At 37.9% G+C, this 16,797-nt stretch overlaps 1 protein-coding gene across 1 annotated transcript in view; it reads left to right on the forward strand.

The window, feature by feature from the left end:
- The first annotated feature begins 2,996 nt into the window (after positions 1–2,996).
- LOC148503967 (N-acetylglucosamine transporter UNC93A-like) overlaps positions 2,997–16,797 on the forward strand; it is a 125,040-nt gene continuing 111,239 nt past the window's right edge. The window contains exon 1 of the mRNA XM_088448994.1: positions 2,997–3,086. Coding sequence (XP_088305120.1) covers positions 2,997–3,086 — 90 coding nt within the window. The remainder of the gene's footprint in view (positions 3,087–16,797) is intronic.

Consider the following 16,797-nt stretch of genomic DNA (forward strand, 5'->3'; position numbering starts at 1 on the left):
TTTTCCCGATTCTGACACCACTTTCTGCCTGTTGTGACTTCAAGTTGTTGCCGTTTTCGCCTCTTTTCGAATTGAATAGGGCGAATAGCGGGAACGCGCACGATAAGTTTCCGCGGCCAAAAGACACAATGTAGGTGAAAAGTCCGGCAGGCGGAACTTTATTGTGGGTGTGAAACTAATTGAATACCGCACTTAGATGTAAATCACCCTTGAAAGATAACCACTACCTAAGGTCATAGGACATGTACTGTATTTCTTATATAAACCGTTTATCTTTACTGCAGTTTTGCATTAAACTTCCACAGGTCAGTGACGACTGCTTAGTTAGAGGCTCATTGACCACTGTGAAAATTTGAATTTATTATGCATTAAGACAAATAACAGAAGACATTTGTAAAAACCCTTAATATTCATGAAATATAAAAATCAAATGCTGGGTCTCGTATTAATGAAAAATAAAAGCAGTTGTCACATAATTATGTACATGCCCAGTACATGTACATGAGGAGAGTTCTAAATGTTGGTAAAGTTAAACTTGTGATGCAGTTTAATCTGGAACTTCTAGTCCCTTTAGAGTGGAACAATGAGTGTATTTCAGTTACTGAAAGAACTAAAGTTACACCTGCGATGTAGTTAGTCTCGAACTTGTAGTCCTTTTAGGAAGAAACAATGAATGGGTCCTCGTTACCGTTGGAACTAAAGGCCACATTCGGAGATGTACACTATTCCAATTATTACATAGTTGAGTGGTTATCAGTGAACTGTGCATCAAAATGCACATGCGCCAAGCTCCCATGCACAGTTTAATGGTATATGCAGATGTCGAGTCCCACTCGTCCTCCGCAGCGAAGGATTTATTAAATTTTTTATTATTTTCTGCTATTGTGTCAATTGTCATTACAGTACAGCTTTTTGTCACTGCAACATTTCCTACACTTCTATGGATAGAAAATCATGTTTATGCTTTTACTGTAAATCACACCAGGTTTAGCCCAAACTTTTTTTTTATGCAGCAACTTTACACTACTTTCCAAACGCCTCATTTCCACTCAGTTACACCCATTCACCCACATTGGAGATGTGACTGATTTACTTACAACTCTGCTTCGCCTGTAGCTGGATAAGCTCAGTTTCAGAGAAAACACAGAAGATTTGCATTTAACTCTGCACCAGCCCAATAGTATTGGGTACTGGGCATAAAAGAGAGGAGGCGAATGTTCTTCCTGTCTCGGGTCCAGAGTTTGTCTTCCACTGATAGTGTCCATGTTACATTGTTGCTCACAGTGCCACTGACATTTTCTGAAGAGGATCAAAAAGAAACAGCATTAGAAGCTACTTTAGCCATAGATTGGCAACAGCCCTAGCGAACTGATTAGGAGTTGCCAATGAGATCAGGACCTCTGTATCTCTTCCAAGCATATTGGTTGCAAATCAATAAACTTAAGCCACCTACTATACCTTATTACATACTTGAATGTTCCTTGAAGTTTCCCATAGTAGTTTCAGGTAGTAGTCTGCACCAGAAGGAAGTGTGTGAAGCATTCAGTCTATCTAAGCCTACCTAGAGGCCTTCATACTAGAAATCCTATAGCCACAAATGAGACTCTTTATTCCAAATATGTTTTATTGAGACTGACACATTAGATTATTATAAATGCTAATACCATTACATCTAACTTCACAGCTCTGTATCTAAAACTCAACAAATATTGTCTGGATTGACTAGTTGGCATGGTTTTTGAAGCACCAAGGCAGGCCCATTCCTGTTATGGACAATGAAGCAGAGTGGCTTCTGGTCAACCCTGACACATGTCCCCAGTATGCCACTATCTGAGGAAGCAGATTTTTTTTCCAAGAACTTATCTGGATGATCAATTATTGCTACAATAGGCTGATGTGAATTGATAGTTTATCGGGCCACACTGCCACCAGTGATGAATAGAGCTCTAAGTGAAAAGGACACACTGCTGCATTAGGAATATTTAGATTTTTGAAATATGGTGGAAACACAGCTTATGTATCACAGACACCACAGGTAAGTAAACTTTGGGGATTGGTGTATATGAAACAGAATTTGACAACAGATAAGAACCACTTGAACCATCTAATCTGCACTTTTTACCTTTTGGTAACCTCAACTCTATGTGATCCTCAGTTCTTTCTGTTATACAACACAAAACAGCATGTTCTATTTCAGTAGAATTATAATTTACAACAGGTTGTATGAATGGTAGACACTCCTTATCATATCAAACTAAAACCTTTTATAAATTACTTATTTCTATTTTAGAGTATAAAGGTACATAATGTTTTCTTTTCACATTCTATGGTAAACCATGTGGGCATATTTACTTGTACGCAGAGTTATACACAAAAACCCCACATTTTCTCAAGAGGCCAAAAGGGCATGGTGCTGCTTATCCGGATTTCCCAGTGTTTGAGAATTAGGTATTTTTCAGTATATAAATAGAAACTATATTTCTATCTGATTTCCTCATCACAAATCTATGTTCATGGTATATGCCATGGAAAAGTATATTAGAGATATATAATATCATTTGGTATATTCAATAATGCACCATTCAATGATAAGACAGTCATATATTTTGCCAGCAAATCAATATACTGTGCAGAATAATTTTTAACATATTAACTTTGAAAGAGTTGAATATAAAGTAAAAGCAATTGTTAGCAATCGTTATCCTAAGTTATCTTAAGCACTAAAGTCACAAGTGGAAGAACTGGTCTGTTTATAATACAATTATCACATGCTGTCCCATCCTTAACCTATTATTAGTGTATTATAGTAATAACACAAATGCAGAAATAACTCAATTGCTGTTTATGGTGACCTTATATTGAAGAATAGGCTATTAGCTTGTAATTACAGTACACTATTTTCAATTACATGACTTGTGCTCCGAATGTTTTGCCCTTTCTATTTTTTGTCTAAGAGGAAACCACTGAGTAACTAAACTCAAAGAGAACTTACAACAATGGAAATAAAACACCTAAAGAATATTATAATTGTTTCTTTTGGATTTTTACTACTATTTACTGCATATGGGGGACTACAATCTTTACAGGTAAGCTGTGTTTTATGATATCAAACATTTTCAGTGTTTATTCTAATACAGTGTGTTGTTCTCAACATATTTAAAGTAGCAAAGATTGCTCCATTAGTAAAATATGCATGTGCACATGGTGGTATTTGTTTTACTATGTGGTGTCATTTTTTTTGTAGAAACTTTTTTATTGAAATTTTCAAATAGTATAATATACAATGAGATATTTATAATTGTACAGGTATAGATTGTCAGGTTCTTCTGCATATACAATACAAGTGAGATAAATCCGATATAACAATCAAATATCATAACAGGATGAATTTCTAAGATTGTGAATTCAATAGAATTCCGACATAGAATAATCTATAATAACATTAATCTCCAGAAAGGGAAAAAAAAATTCAGACAAAACATTACAAGGGGATAAAACACAAAGGAGAGTGGGACATAGGAGAAAAGAATATAAATGAATATGCTTTTCTATTAGGTAGATGTTGCTGATAATATAATTATATATATATATATATATATATATATAAATAACAAATGAGCAGAACAGGAATTGCAATATTTGATTGATGTGTCAAATAATAGCATTCAATCGAATCATAGAGAGTAATAAATTCATACTTCCAGTAACAATTTTATATGTAAGAACCAATCAGTGGATTAAAAGATCTTAAATATGTGATCCTGTGTCTGAGAGGGTAGAGTGTCTATGTAGAATCCCCATTTATTATAGAATTTGATTACTCCATTTTCAATATCTGGTGTGGCAGACCGTCTATCAAAATAAAGTATTTGGAGATTTCTTTGCTAAACTTCAGCAAGAGAGGGGGATTAACAAAATATCCAATGTTTAAGGATTATTTGTTTTGCTATGGTAAGGAAGATCGTCAGGAGAGGAACCATGCGTTTCTTTATCTTTCCAAGATCCCAATTTTTTAAATTTAAGCAAAGACACGCTAGATAGTTTAGATAGATGCAATGTCAAAAAAAAGCAGGAATTGATATAGCCTAAGACTTTTATCCAGAATTTTCTGACCTTGTAACAGTCCCAAAAACAGTGTAGAAAACGGGCATTTTGCATATGACATTTTTTGCATTGACCTGTTTCTGAGGCCACCATGTGTTTTCTCTGTGCAGGGGCTATGTAAGCTCTGTAAATAACTCTAACATTGGATTGGAGAATGCGCAGAGTATTGTCATAAAGTGTAAATAAATCTTCAGATGTGGGAACAAATTGAATTTTCTGACTCGAAAGGGCACATGTTTTACCCATAAAGCTGGGGAAGAGATATTAACCAACGTGGCATACAGTAGTTTTGTTTTATAAGGAGACCTAGAAATGTGTCTAAGAAGTAAAACCAGTTGGTCTATTAATACTTGAGGGGAAAGAGCCTGGGGTAGAGTTTGAATATAGTGTCTCACTTGTAAATACATGAAGAAATCTTGGTTGGGGATTCCATATGTATTTTGTAGGCTAGAGAAGGGCATCACCAATTCTCCCGGGTCAAGTACTTTAGAGATATTACTGAGACCTTTTCAGACCAAATTTTGAACCTGTTGTTACTTAGAGAAGGGGGGAAGGCAGGATTAGTGGGAGTAGAGGAGTATTAAGGTGATTCCTATAAAGTTACTTATTTAGGAATAACCATGCGTAGTATATGCCTCTAAAGATAACGTTGCAGAGAATATGGGGTGGAATATCCACGGGTTTATTATGTAAAAGTGCGCCAGGGGAAAACGGGGCTAAGAAGGCATAATCCAAAGGCAAGTCAGTGTAGGTTGTTTGTTCTAGTAGCCACTAGTAGTCTAGTAGTCAAGTAGTCACTGATATATCAGAAGAAAATAGATAATGACTAAGCCATGAAGTCTGGAATTCCTACACCTCCCTTTGACCTAGTCAACTTTAGTTGGGAAATATCTATCCTGGGGCGCTTGCCTTGCCAGAAAAATTGAGAAATCTTGTTTTGTATATGGGCAACATCTTTTTTATAGAGGGCAATACTGATCATCTGCACTATGTAAATATCTTAGGAAAAATTATGCTTTTGACCACTGCAACTCTGCCTAGTAGCAATAAAGGAAGAAGTTTCCAACTATCTAATAGTAGTGATATCCCGGAGATTATTGCTATGAAGTTTAATTTATAGAGTTGAGAAATTTCAGAAGGTATTTGAACTCCTAGAAATTTGATATTGAAAGTATTAAATTTAAATTGTTGTAATAATGGAAATTGAGTCATTTGAGATAAGGATCCTGTAATAAGTAGTATTTATGATTTGCCAACAATTATTTTGTATCCAGAAGAGGAGCCAAATGAATCCAATAGGTGCATAAATGCAGGGATAGTCGTAGATGGATTTGAGACAAACAGCAACATGTCGTCTGCAAATAAAGAGCGACCTTTAATGTGATAACTCCCACCACTATACCTGTTATGGGTGAGAGAATGGCAATAGCTAGAGACTCTATCGCTATGGCAAAAAGGAGGGGTGATAAGGGACATTATTATGTGGTGTAGTTTATATAAAACTATGTAAAAATTGCTTATGCACTCACTTTACTTCTGGGTTTGGACTGGCAGAGCTTCTGCACATGTGTGGCCACCCGACTGCACATGTGTAAGCAGGCATTACAGGAGTACATTGTACATGTGTGGCCATCAGACTGCATGTGTTGCCATCAGACTGCACATGTGTAAGCAGGCATTACAGGAGTACATTGTAGCCTACTGCATATACTGTAATGGACAATGCAATCAAAATATGGCATTAATTATCGAGAGGCAAGCTCTGAAAAACATTCGGAGCTTGTTACAGTTGGACAAATTGCAGTCCCTATAGACATCTACGGGAACTGCTATGTCAAACAAAAAAAGGGCTTTGAAATAGTGCACAATTAAAACTACAGTGCAGCATAAATCATGTGAAAATAATGTACATCCATATATACATTTCTAAAATGGAAATTTATAACAAAAATATTCCACACAATAACTTGCGTTCTGTGATTAACACATTCTCTTAAAATAAATCACCATAGTGTAAATTGGAAAAAATATATTCACCCTAATGTTCACAGAGGTAGTAGGGGTTAAGAATTGACCATGAAGGCACAGAATAATTACCACTTTTTTTTTTCCAATCTCTTTATTATCTTTTCATCAATACTTCTTTTAACAACTTTACATATTTTGATGCATTTACTTTACTTTTATATTTCCACAAATACAATTTTACATCATAACTCACATTTTTATAATTTTTCATTAAAATACAATGCAATTACTTCTACCATTCATCTTTCTCTCCTCTCTTCTTACATACCCCGACCTCTCTCTCTACTTACATCTTCCTTCTACATTTCTGAAGATGGCGAATGCCCCTATAGTCAAGCTCCAAAAATATAATATTTTCGGAACTTGATGAATTCTGTCCCCATACTAGTATATGGGACAGCGGGCCATTCCGAAAATAGAAGGTAAGTAGGAGATATCTGTGATATCTCCTGCTTCACCTTCTTAATGAATGGCCCAAATACTTAATTTTAACAATTGCAGGAGAAAATGTGCTTTTTCTCCTGCTTTTGTCAAAATTAAGTGATGATGAATAGGCCCCTATGTCTCATCTCCTTTCAACCTTACATCAATTGAAATTCTCCTCCTTTCCCAAACTATTCAGTTTTTGTCTCAAACACCATGTTGTGGTTCCAAAAAATTTAATTATCCTCTCCTGTGCTGTAACTCCTAAACTTTCAATATAGGGTCCCCACTTTTTAAAAAATCTAATTCCTCCCTTTTCTAAATCTGTATCTTTCAAGATATATTAGTCTTAATAAACTCACTATGACTTGCTCTATTGATGGAGCTGTTTTCTTGATCCATTTTGATAATATTATTTTCTTTGCCACAGTCACAATAACTACTAACATAGACTCTAAGTTTCTATTCTCTGGGCCTAAATTCCAATTTTTAAAATTTGCACATAGTAGAGCTAACGGATCTAATTTCAACTTTAATTTAAATTTTACATTTAAGAAAGTAATTAATTGTTCCAAAATCTTTTAACTTTTGGACACTCCCAGAAATTATGTTTAAACAATGCGTTCGACTTCCCACACTTTGGACACTCTCCTGTCTCTTCTTGTGTCATATATTTCCGTTGTCCTTGCATTATGTAAGTTCTTTGAATCATTTTTATCTGAACTTCCTGTAACTGTGATGTATATAAATATTTCAACACTTTTTCCTTATTTTCCTTAATATATGAGGCTTTAGTTATCTCCTGGAAATCTTCTTTCCATTTCTCTACTGTTCTTTTCCATATCTTTTCTTTATCTTTATCATTATCTACTAATTCCCAATATAGATATTTAGTTTTTTATGGATCAACTCTCGCTCTAGTTTGCACTATCATCACTGGATCATCATCTTTCATTATATTATCTAGTCCTCTTTCTGTTTGGACATAATGTCTTAATTGCAAGTACATATGCAAATGTTTATTATCTATTCAATATTTATTAATTAACTCTTGAAATTAGAGAATTATCCCTCCTGGGTCAAAAACGTCTCTAATTTGACTTATCCCTTTTATTTTCCATTGCTTAAATATTTTATTTTCTAATGCTGGTTGAAAGCTTAAATTTCCTTCGGTCTTCACATATCTGGAAAAACATGGATTTATTTTTAGTTTTTTTGTTAATCTCACACCATGATGCGTATGTATCCCTAAAGATCACGTTTGTTAAAATTTGTGGTGGAATGAGTTTTTTTCAAAGTATGGATTAATGCACTAAGGCCCTTATTCAGAGCTGCTCGTAAGCGGCCGTACGCTCGTAGTGAACCGATGTTGTGCAACCACGCATGCGCCGGTGTAACAATGCGCATGTGCGTACGGCTGATTGCGATCTTTTTTTCCGTCGTTCGTCGACTAGTGAACAGGAAGTGACATGTCAAATGTGATTGACAGAACAACCCGTTTTGGGGCGTTGACGGGGGTGGAGATGGGAAAACGCAGGCGTGTTGAGGTGTTTTTTGGGCGTACATAAATTATCTCATGTGAACGGAACAAGTGATACGTCACTGTCTGATACACTTTCCATTCAAACTGCTCGTTCAGCTTGTGGTCTGGTATTCTCTACAGCAATGACGATGGTCTCTTCCTCCTTCCTGTGCCTCTTCGATGTTTTTCCGATTTATCAATTGTTGCCAGAAAAACAATCAACTTAGAATTGAAAACAAGCTTGTAATGTGTTTCTCAAATAGTATTTTTTTAGTAGCACAAAACTGTACGCAGGTGAACTACTCAGCTGATAATTTCAGGATTAGACAATCAATTAGCATACCAATTTTTGAGAAAAATATGTTTTTTTGCATTTTGTATTGGGAGTTATTTTATTGCAACAATATTGTCATTCTGTTTGTGTTTTTTCTTCATTTTTAAGGGGCCAAGAAAAAACTCGTCCTTTTTTTTTAGTAAAGTGTTCATTAAAACTCCTAAATTGTTTTTAACCCTTTTGTTTCGGAATCCAAAATAATGTGTAGATTTCTGTTCATTTTTTTGTGTGGTTTTTTGCGGGATTACCTATGAACCAGTTTTGGAATAATTTCACAATACAATTGAGCAGATTTTCCAGATGTTTTATTTTTTCAACACATTTTTTTTTTATGTGTAATTGTCAGAAATCACATCTGGATAACGTAAATAAATTAAAAAAACAAAAAACAAAAACAAAAACACAAATAGTGGCAGTTGCCCAACACAAAATAACACAATTTAAAAACAATTCACAAGAAAGGAGAGGGAAGCTTTGGCCCTTAAGGAATATGGGGCAAGCACAGAAGGAATGTGGGAAAATTAGCCAGTGCTGTCATCGCCTTTTGGCCCGTTTGGCCGGGGTAGGGTGGGAGCCTGACCGGGTCCGGGAGGTCCTTCGGCTGGCCTGTCCAGAGGCAGATGTTGTGGCCTATGGACTAGGTATAGGGCTAGGCACATTTGGAGGGATGTCTGTTGTTGTGCGAGGGGTGGAGGGTCCTGATGTTCCGGCAGGAAGGGAGGCCGGCTCCACCATGTGCTGGCGAATGAGCTGCTCCAGGGCATTTGCAATCCTGATGTTGGCCCCATTATTTGCGGCCAGGGCCTGAGCAATGGTCACGTTGGCCGCAACATTTTGCTCCATGGCCTCCGCCACCCGTAGCAGACTGGCGTCCATCCTCAGCAGAATCTCTGTGTGGTGATCCGATTTAAAATTGAGATCCGTGAGGAGGGCCACTGCCTGCGAGGGGGATTGCCCTGGACTGGCTTCTGCAGGGTCCCCAGCCGGATCTACTGCTTCCTCCCCTGCAGTGCCAGCAGAAATTCTGCGGCCAAGGCTCCCCTCTGGAGCAGACTCATCCGCCTGTGTCTCTGTGAGAAAAATGAGAAAAGAGTAACATTAGAATCTGTATATTGTCACAAACACATTTCAGAGTTGGTAACATAACAATATTTACCTGGGACAACATGAGGAGCCGCAAAGTCTGGCATGTTCGTATCCATGTTGGACACACCAAACACCTCCTCATCCTGCACACACCCCTGGGCCAGCTCTTCAAAGTCATTAAGCTCCAATGACACAGGGGTGGGACCCCCACCTGTCCCCCTTGCATACCTAGCCCTATCAGCCAGTTTTTGCTTCAGCCGATATTTGAAATCGCTCCATCTGTGGGTGAAAAAGTTGGCATTATACCTGCAGTATTTGGCCCTGTAACCACTTTTTTTAAAATGTAGTTTTTACGTACCGGCGTTTGACATCCCGGGTTGCACGGTCAAACTCACCCACCCTATTGACAGCACTGGCTATGTCATCCCACATTTTCCACTTCTGGCTTGCACCCATATTCCTTTCTGCCTGTGGCAGGTTGTCATGGCACATTTGGACCAAAACCTCCATCTCCTTTCTTGTGAATTGTGGCTGCCTTTTTTTTTTAGTTTGTTTCTTAGGCCGACTAGGCCCAGCAGCCTCTAACATGGCATCCTCCACTCCTTTTGTAAAAAACATTTTTAAAATTTTTATGTCAAACGTTCCCAAAATTATTGGTATCAATAATCCTTTAATACAAAAGAGACAAATACTTACCGGGCGCCTCTTGGCCAGTGTTTTGCTGCTCTGTAGCCATTTTAGAGATTAAAGTTTCACACCAGCAGACCGTTTGTGAATTTCAGTGACGTATTTATACATGCTTCAGCATTATTCGTCCACATCATTGATTGTGCGATCCTATTATCCGTCCTTAATTTGAGCGGGAAAATAAAGACTATTTATGACTTGGTGCAACTCGAGTCGAGGTGGCGGGTGATGAATGTTGGAGGTTTAGCTTGGAGGAGTGGATTGTTGGCGTGGTTTGTGGTTTGAGGCGATTTTTTGGAGTTTGTTATTGGTTTTGGTTTTCTGACTTTTTTAGTTTCCTTTCGCTTTTTTGGAATTGGTTATTTTCTTTTTTGGTTCTTTTTTGAGTAAGTCTTTTTAAAAACCTTAACCTTAAAAAAATAATGGATCTAATAACCAAATGATAGTACTTATTTATTTTTATTTTTTTTGTAAAGTTATTTAGGCATTGCCCATTGACGTTTTTGGACTGTGACTTATTTGTCGGATTTTGGTAAGTTTTTTTTGGTTCATGAAGTTAAAATTTCGATGTGTTGGTCTTCGCATATGTTTTGCAGAGTAATTTTTTATTTTGAATTTAAACAATCATGTCTTAACATGAAATATAACGTACTCTTTAGCGAAATATAGTTAGAGTTGTATTTAATAAAAAATGCAAACTATTTAGCTCATTAATGTTTCCTTATGAACCAGTAAAAAATGCGAACTATTTAACGCACTAATGTTTCCTTATGAACCAGTAAAAAATGCGAACTATTTAGCGCACTAATGTTTCCTTATGAACCAGTAAAAAATGCGAACTATTTAGCGCAATAATGTTTCCTTATGAACCAGTAAAAAATGCGAACTATTTAGCGCAATAATGTTTTTTTTGTGAAAAAATGTAAAGTCATGTTTTACCACTAATTGTAGCGTGCATTTCCTAACTAATGTGTGCTCCCTTCTATATTTTTTGTGAAAAAAAAATGTGTTTAGAATACAAGTTTTTGTGCTAAAAAACTAAATTTATTTTTAAATTTGGAAATGCAGGTTTTTCAACTCATGACAATACTCCGGCCTGTAAGCATCTTTGGATTTATTGGAAAAGATAAGTAGTTTTTTGGTTCACATTTGTCTCAAACAATAACTACCTGGCTTATCATTTCAGGTTGATGTTGGTCGTATTATCTTGGCCATGTTCCCAGAACCCGACCAACCTCAACTTCGTCCAAGGCGTAGACCTCGTAGGCGTGCAAGGCCCCAGATATATAGAACACGTGTCACCCTTTTTGGAATGCCAGATGATGAGGTCTTAAGATGATACCGTCTTCCTCCACAAATCATCCTAGACACTCTCTCATTAATAGAGAGTGATCTTGAACGGCAAATTGTCAGTCCTACAGCAATACCACCACTTATGCAATTAATGTCGGTGTTACATTTCTGTGCCTCAGGATCCTTTCAAACCACGGTGGGAATAGTTGCCGGAATCTCCCAGTCCTCCTTTTCATGGATCCTGAGGGCAGTGATGGCGGCCATTTTTAAACACCTCCTTCATTTTATTCAAATGCTAGTGGATATGGGTTCCCTTAGTGTGGTGAAGGCCAATTTTTACCAAATAGCTGGCTTCCCACACATCATAGGGGTTGTGGATGGCACTCACATACCACTTCAGCCTCCAGCAAGGCTGGATGTTATTTTTAGGAACCGCAAACACTTTCATTCACTGAATGTAATGGTGGTATGTGATGCCTCCCTCCAGATCCTGTCCCTGAATGCCAAATTCCCCGGGAGTGCACATGATTCCTTTGTCATCCGGCAATCAGGGATTTGGCACAAATTAGACAACCTACAAGCTGGTGATGCGTGGCTTCTGGGTAAGTTGACACCTTCCGTGGCAACCAATGCAAAGCATGTTACACAATGGTCCTGATGTTTGTTTTTGTTTTTTCACAGGAGACAGTGGTTACCCTTGCACGTCCTGGCTGCTCACTCCTTATTTGGCTCCCACACCAGGGCCACAAAGTGAGTATAATTCTGCACTTACAGCCACCAGGCAGGTGGTGGAGCTCTGTATCAGCCTTTTAAAAGGCCAATTCAGATGCCTCCACCGCTCTGGTGGCGAGCTCATGTATTTGCCGGATATGGTTTTGAAAATTGTGGTCCTGTGTGGGATATTTCACAACATTGCCATAAGGAGTGGTGTCCCAATGCAGCCAGAGGATGTCTTGTCTGAGGATGGCCCCCCCGAGGTTGGTCAGAGGTCAGTATGTGGGGGGCCATACGCGATGATGTGGTGGCCAGATATTTTAGGTAATTATTGTCAAACATTTGGTTAATTGACACAATGTAGACATGTTATATTTTAATGGCCAATTTTAATACTTTTTTTTTATTTTTTAGTCTTTTATTCCCTAAAATTACCCGAAAAAACGATGCCTACTACCTGATCCCCAAAATTCTCTTCATGTGGCCACATTGGATATAACTTTGGGAACAATTATTTCTTCACCTCATTTGTGGATTCATGCTGGCCTGCTCCTTCTTACAACAGTTCTTGAGTGTTGTTTTTTTTTTTTTTTGGGGTGTTGTTTGTTTTTTGGCGTGTGTTTTCACTGTGTGAATTGTTTTGTCACAATTCACTTTCTGTTTATTATTTGTGTGTATTAAATTTTTGGTTGTCGTTAAAAAGACTTTTCCTTGGTACATTAAAAGCTCGTGTAACCTGGGCCAACAAATGCAAACTTTCATAATGGTTAATCCTGTAATGTGTTAAATTGTTAAGTAGTTTAACATGCTTTGTGGCTAAAAACAAACCCCAAAGGGATTATGGTGAATCAGTATGTTTTATAATCTAGGTCTAAGCAGGTTTGCTTTAATATTTACATTACCCACCCCAAAAAAAAAAAAACCTGGTAATTCTCCAAACCTATTGGTATTGTTAGGTGTTTAATGTGCCAGCTTACATACTTACTTGAGCTTTCTAGAATCTAATTTACATTACTTAAAAACTCATGCTCCAATAGTCTACTTATGTAAGGTTAAACAATCTAATATTTACAGACAAGGAATGAGACTCTAATAAATCAAAATATATTTTATTTTAACCAACTTTTTGAGGGGGGAACAAACAAAAAATTTAGTGCCGCAGGACCGCCATCATGTGATCCAGGACCACAAGCATCCCAATGACATGCCCCCCAATGTGTGCAACCGATGTTGTGCAACCACGCATGCGCCGGTGTAACAATGCGCATGTGCATACGGCTGATTGCGATCTTTTTTTCCGTCGTTCGTCGACTAGTGAACAGGAAGTGACATGTCAAATGTGATTGACAGAACAACCCGTTTTGGGGCGTTGACGGGGGTGGAGATGGGAAAACGCAGGCGTGTTGAGGTGTTTTTTGGGCGTACATAAATTATCTCATGCGAACGGCCAATGTGAACGGAACAAGTGATACGTCACTGTCTGATACACTTTCCATTCAAACTGCTCGTTCAGCTTGTGGTCTGGTATTCTCTACAGCAATGACGATGGTCTCTTCCTCCTTCCTGTGCCTCTTCGATGTTTTTCCGATTTATCAATTGTTGCCAGAAAAACAATCAACTTAGAATTGAAAACAAGCTTGTAATGTGTTTCTCAAATAGTATTTTTTTAGTAGCACAAAACTGTACGCAGGTGAACTACTCAGCTGATAATTTCAGGATTAGACAATCAATTAGCATACCAATTTTTGAGAAAAATATGTTTTTTTGCATTTTGTATTGGGAGTTATTTTATTGCAACAATATTGTCATTCTGTTTGTGTTTTTTCTTCATTTTTAAGGGGCCAAGAAAAAACTCGTCCTTTTTTTTTAGTAAAGTGTTCATTAAAACTCCTAAATTGTTTTTAACCCTTTTGTTTCGGAATCCAAAATAATGTGTAGATTTCTGTTCATTTTTTTGTGTGGTTTTTTGCGGGATTACCTATGAACCAGTTTTGGAATAATTTCACAATACAATTGAGCAGATTTTCCAGATGTTTTATTTTTTCAACACATTTTTTTTTTATGTGTAATTGTCAGAAATCACATCTGGATAACGTAAATAAATTAAAAAAACAAAAAACAAAAACAAAAACACAAATAGTGGCAGTTGCCCAACACAAAATAACACAATTTAAAAACAATTCACAAGAAAGGAGAGGGAAGCTTTGGCCCTTAAGGAATATGGGGCAAGCACAGAAGGAATGTGGGAAAATTAGCCAGTGCTGTCATCGCCTTTTGGCCCGTTTGGCCGGGGTAGGGTGGGAGCCTGACCGGGTCCGGGAGGTCCTTCGGCTGGCCTGTCCAGAGGCAGATGTTGTGGCCTCTGGACTAGGTATAGGGCTAGGCACATTTGGAGGGATGTCTGTTGTTGTGCCAGAGGTGGAGGGTCCTGATGTTCCGGCAGGAAGGGAGGTCGGCTCCACCATGTGCTGGCGAACGAGCTGCTCCAGGGCATTTGCAATCCTGATGTTGGCCCCATTATTTGCGGCCAGGGCCTGAGCAATGGTCACGTTGGCCGCAACATTTTGCTCCATGGCCTCCGCCACCCGTAGCAGACTGGCGTCCATCCTCAGCAAAATCTCCATGTGGTGATCCGATTTAAAATTGAGATCCGTGAGGAGGGCCACTGCCTGCGAGGGGGATTGCCCTGGACTGGCTTCTGCAGGGTCCCCAGCCGGATCTACTGCTTCCTCCCCTGCAGTGCCAGCAGAAATTCTGCGGCCAAGGCTCCCCTCTGGAGCAGACTCAACCGCCTGTGTCTCTGTGAGAAAAATGAGAAAAGAGTAACATTAGAATCTGTATATTGTCACAAACACATTTCAGAGTTGGTAACATAACAACATTTACCTGGGACAACATGAGGAGCCGCAAAGTCTGGCATGTTCGTATCCATGTTGGACACGCCAAACACCTCCTCATCCTGCACACACCCCTGGGCCAGCTCTTCAAAGTCATTAAGCTCCAATGACACAGGGGTGGGACCCCCACCTGTCCCCCTTGCATACCTAGCCCTATCAGCCAGTTTTTGCTTCAGCCGATATTTGAAATCGCTCCATCTGTGGGTGAAAAAGTTGGCATTATTCCTGCAGTATTTGGCCCTGTAACCACTTTTTTTAAAATGTAGTTTTTACGTACCGGCGTTTGACATCCCGGGTTACACGGTCAAACTCACCCACCCTATTGACAGCACTGGCTATGTCATCCCACATTTTCCACTTCTGGCTTGCACCCATATTCCTTTCTGCCTGTGGCAGGTTGTCATGGCACATTTGGACCAAAACCTCCATCTCCTTTCTTGTGAATTGTGGCTGCCTTTTTTTTTTAGTTTGCTTCTTAGGCTGACTAGGCCCAGCAGCCTCTAACATGGCATCCTCCACTCCTTTTGTAAAAAACATTTTTTAAATTTTTATGTCAAACGTTCCCAAAATTATTGGTATCAATAATCCTTTAATACAAAAGAGACAAATACTTACCGGGCGCCTCTTGGCCAGTGTTTTGCTGCTCTGTAGCCATTTTAGAGATTAAAGTTTCACAACAGCAGACCGTTTGTGAATTTCAGTGACGTATTTATACATGCGTCAGCATTATTCGTCCATATCATTGATTGTGCGATCCTATTATCCATCCTTAATTTGAGCGGGAAAATAAAGACTATTTATGACTTGGTGCAACTCGAGTCGAGGTGGCGGGTGATGAATGTTGGAGGTTTAGCTTGGAGGAGTGGATTGTTGGCGTGGTTTGTGGTTTGAGGCGATTTTTTGGAGTTTGTTATTGGTTTTGGTTTTCTGACTTTTTTAGTTTCCGTTCGCTTTTTTGGAATTGGTTATTTTCTTTTTTGGTTCTTTTTTGAGTAAGTCTTTTTAAAAACCTTAACCTTAAAAAAATAATGGATCTAATAACCAAATGTTAGTACTTATTTATTTTTATTTTTTTTGTAAAGTTATTTAGGCATTGCCCATTGATGTTTTTGGACTGTGACTTATTTGTCGGATTTTGGTAAGTTTTTTTTGGTTCATGAAGTTAAAATTTCGATGTGTTGGTCTTCGCATATGTTTTGCAGAGTAATTTTTTATTTTGAATTTAAACAATCATGTCTTAAAAAGAAATATAACGTACTCTTTAGCGAAATATAGTTAGAGTTGTATTTAATAAAAAATGCAAACTATTTAGCTCATTAATGTTTCCTTATGAACCAGTAAAAATGCGAACTATTTAGCGCACTAATGTTTCCTTATGAACCAGTAAAAAATGCAAACTATTTAGCGCACTAATGTTTCCTTATGAACCAGTAAAAAATGCGAACTATTTAGCGCAATAATGTTTCCTTATGAACCAGTAAAAAATGCAAACTATTTAGCGCAATAATGTTTTTTTGTGTAAAAAATGTAAAGTCATGTTTTACCACTAATTGTAGCGTGCATTTCCTAACTAATGTGTGCTCCCTTCTATATTTTTTGTGAAAAAAAAATGTGTTTAGAATACAAGTTTTTGTGCTAAAAAACTAAATTTATTTTTAAATTTGGAAATGCAGGTTTTTCAACTCATGACAATACTCCGGCCTGTAAGC

This window comes from Taudactylus pleione, unplaced genomic scaffold (assembly GCF_031769625.1).
Source record: "Taudactylus pleione unplaced genomic scaffold, aTauple2 ptg000473l, whole genome shotgun sequence".
Lineage (NCBI taxonomy): Eukaryota > Metazoa > Chordata > Amphibia > Anura > Myobatrachidae > Taudactylus > Taudactylus pleione.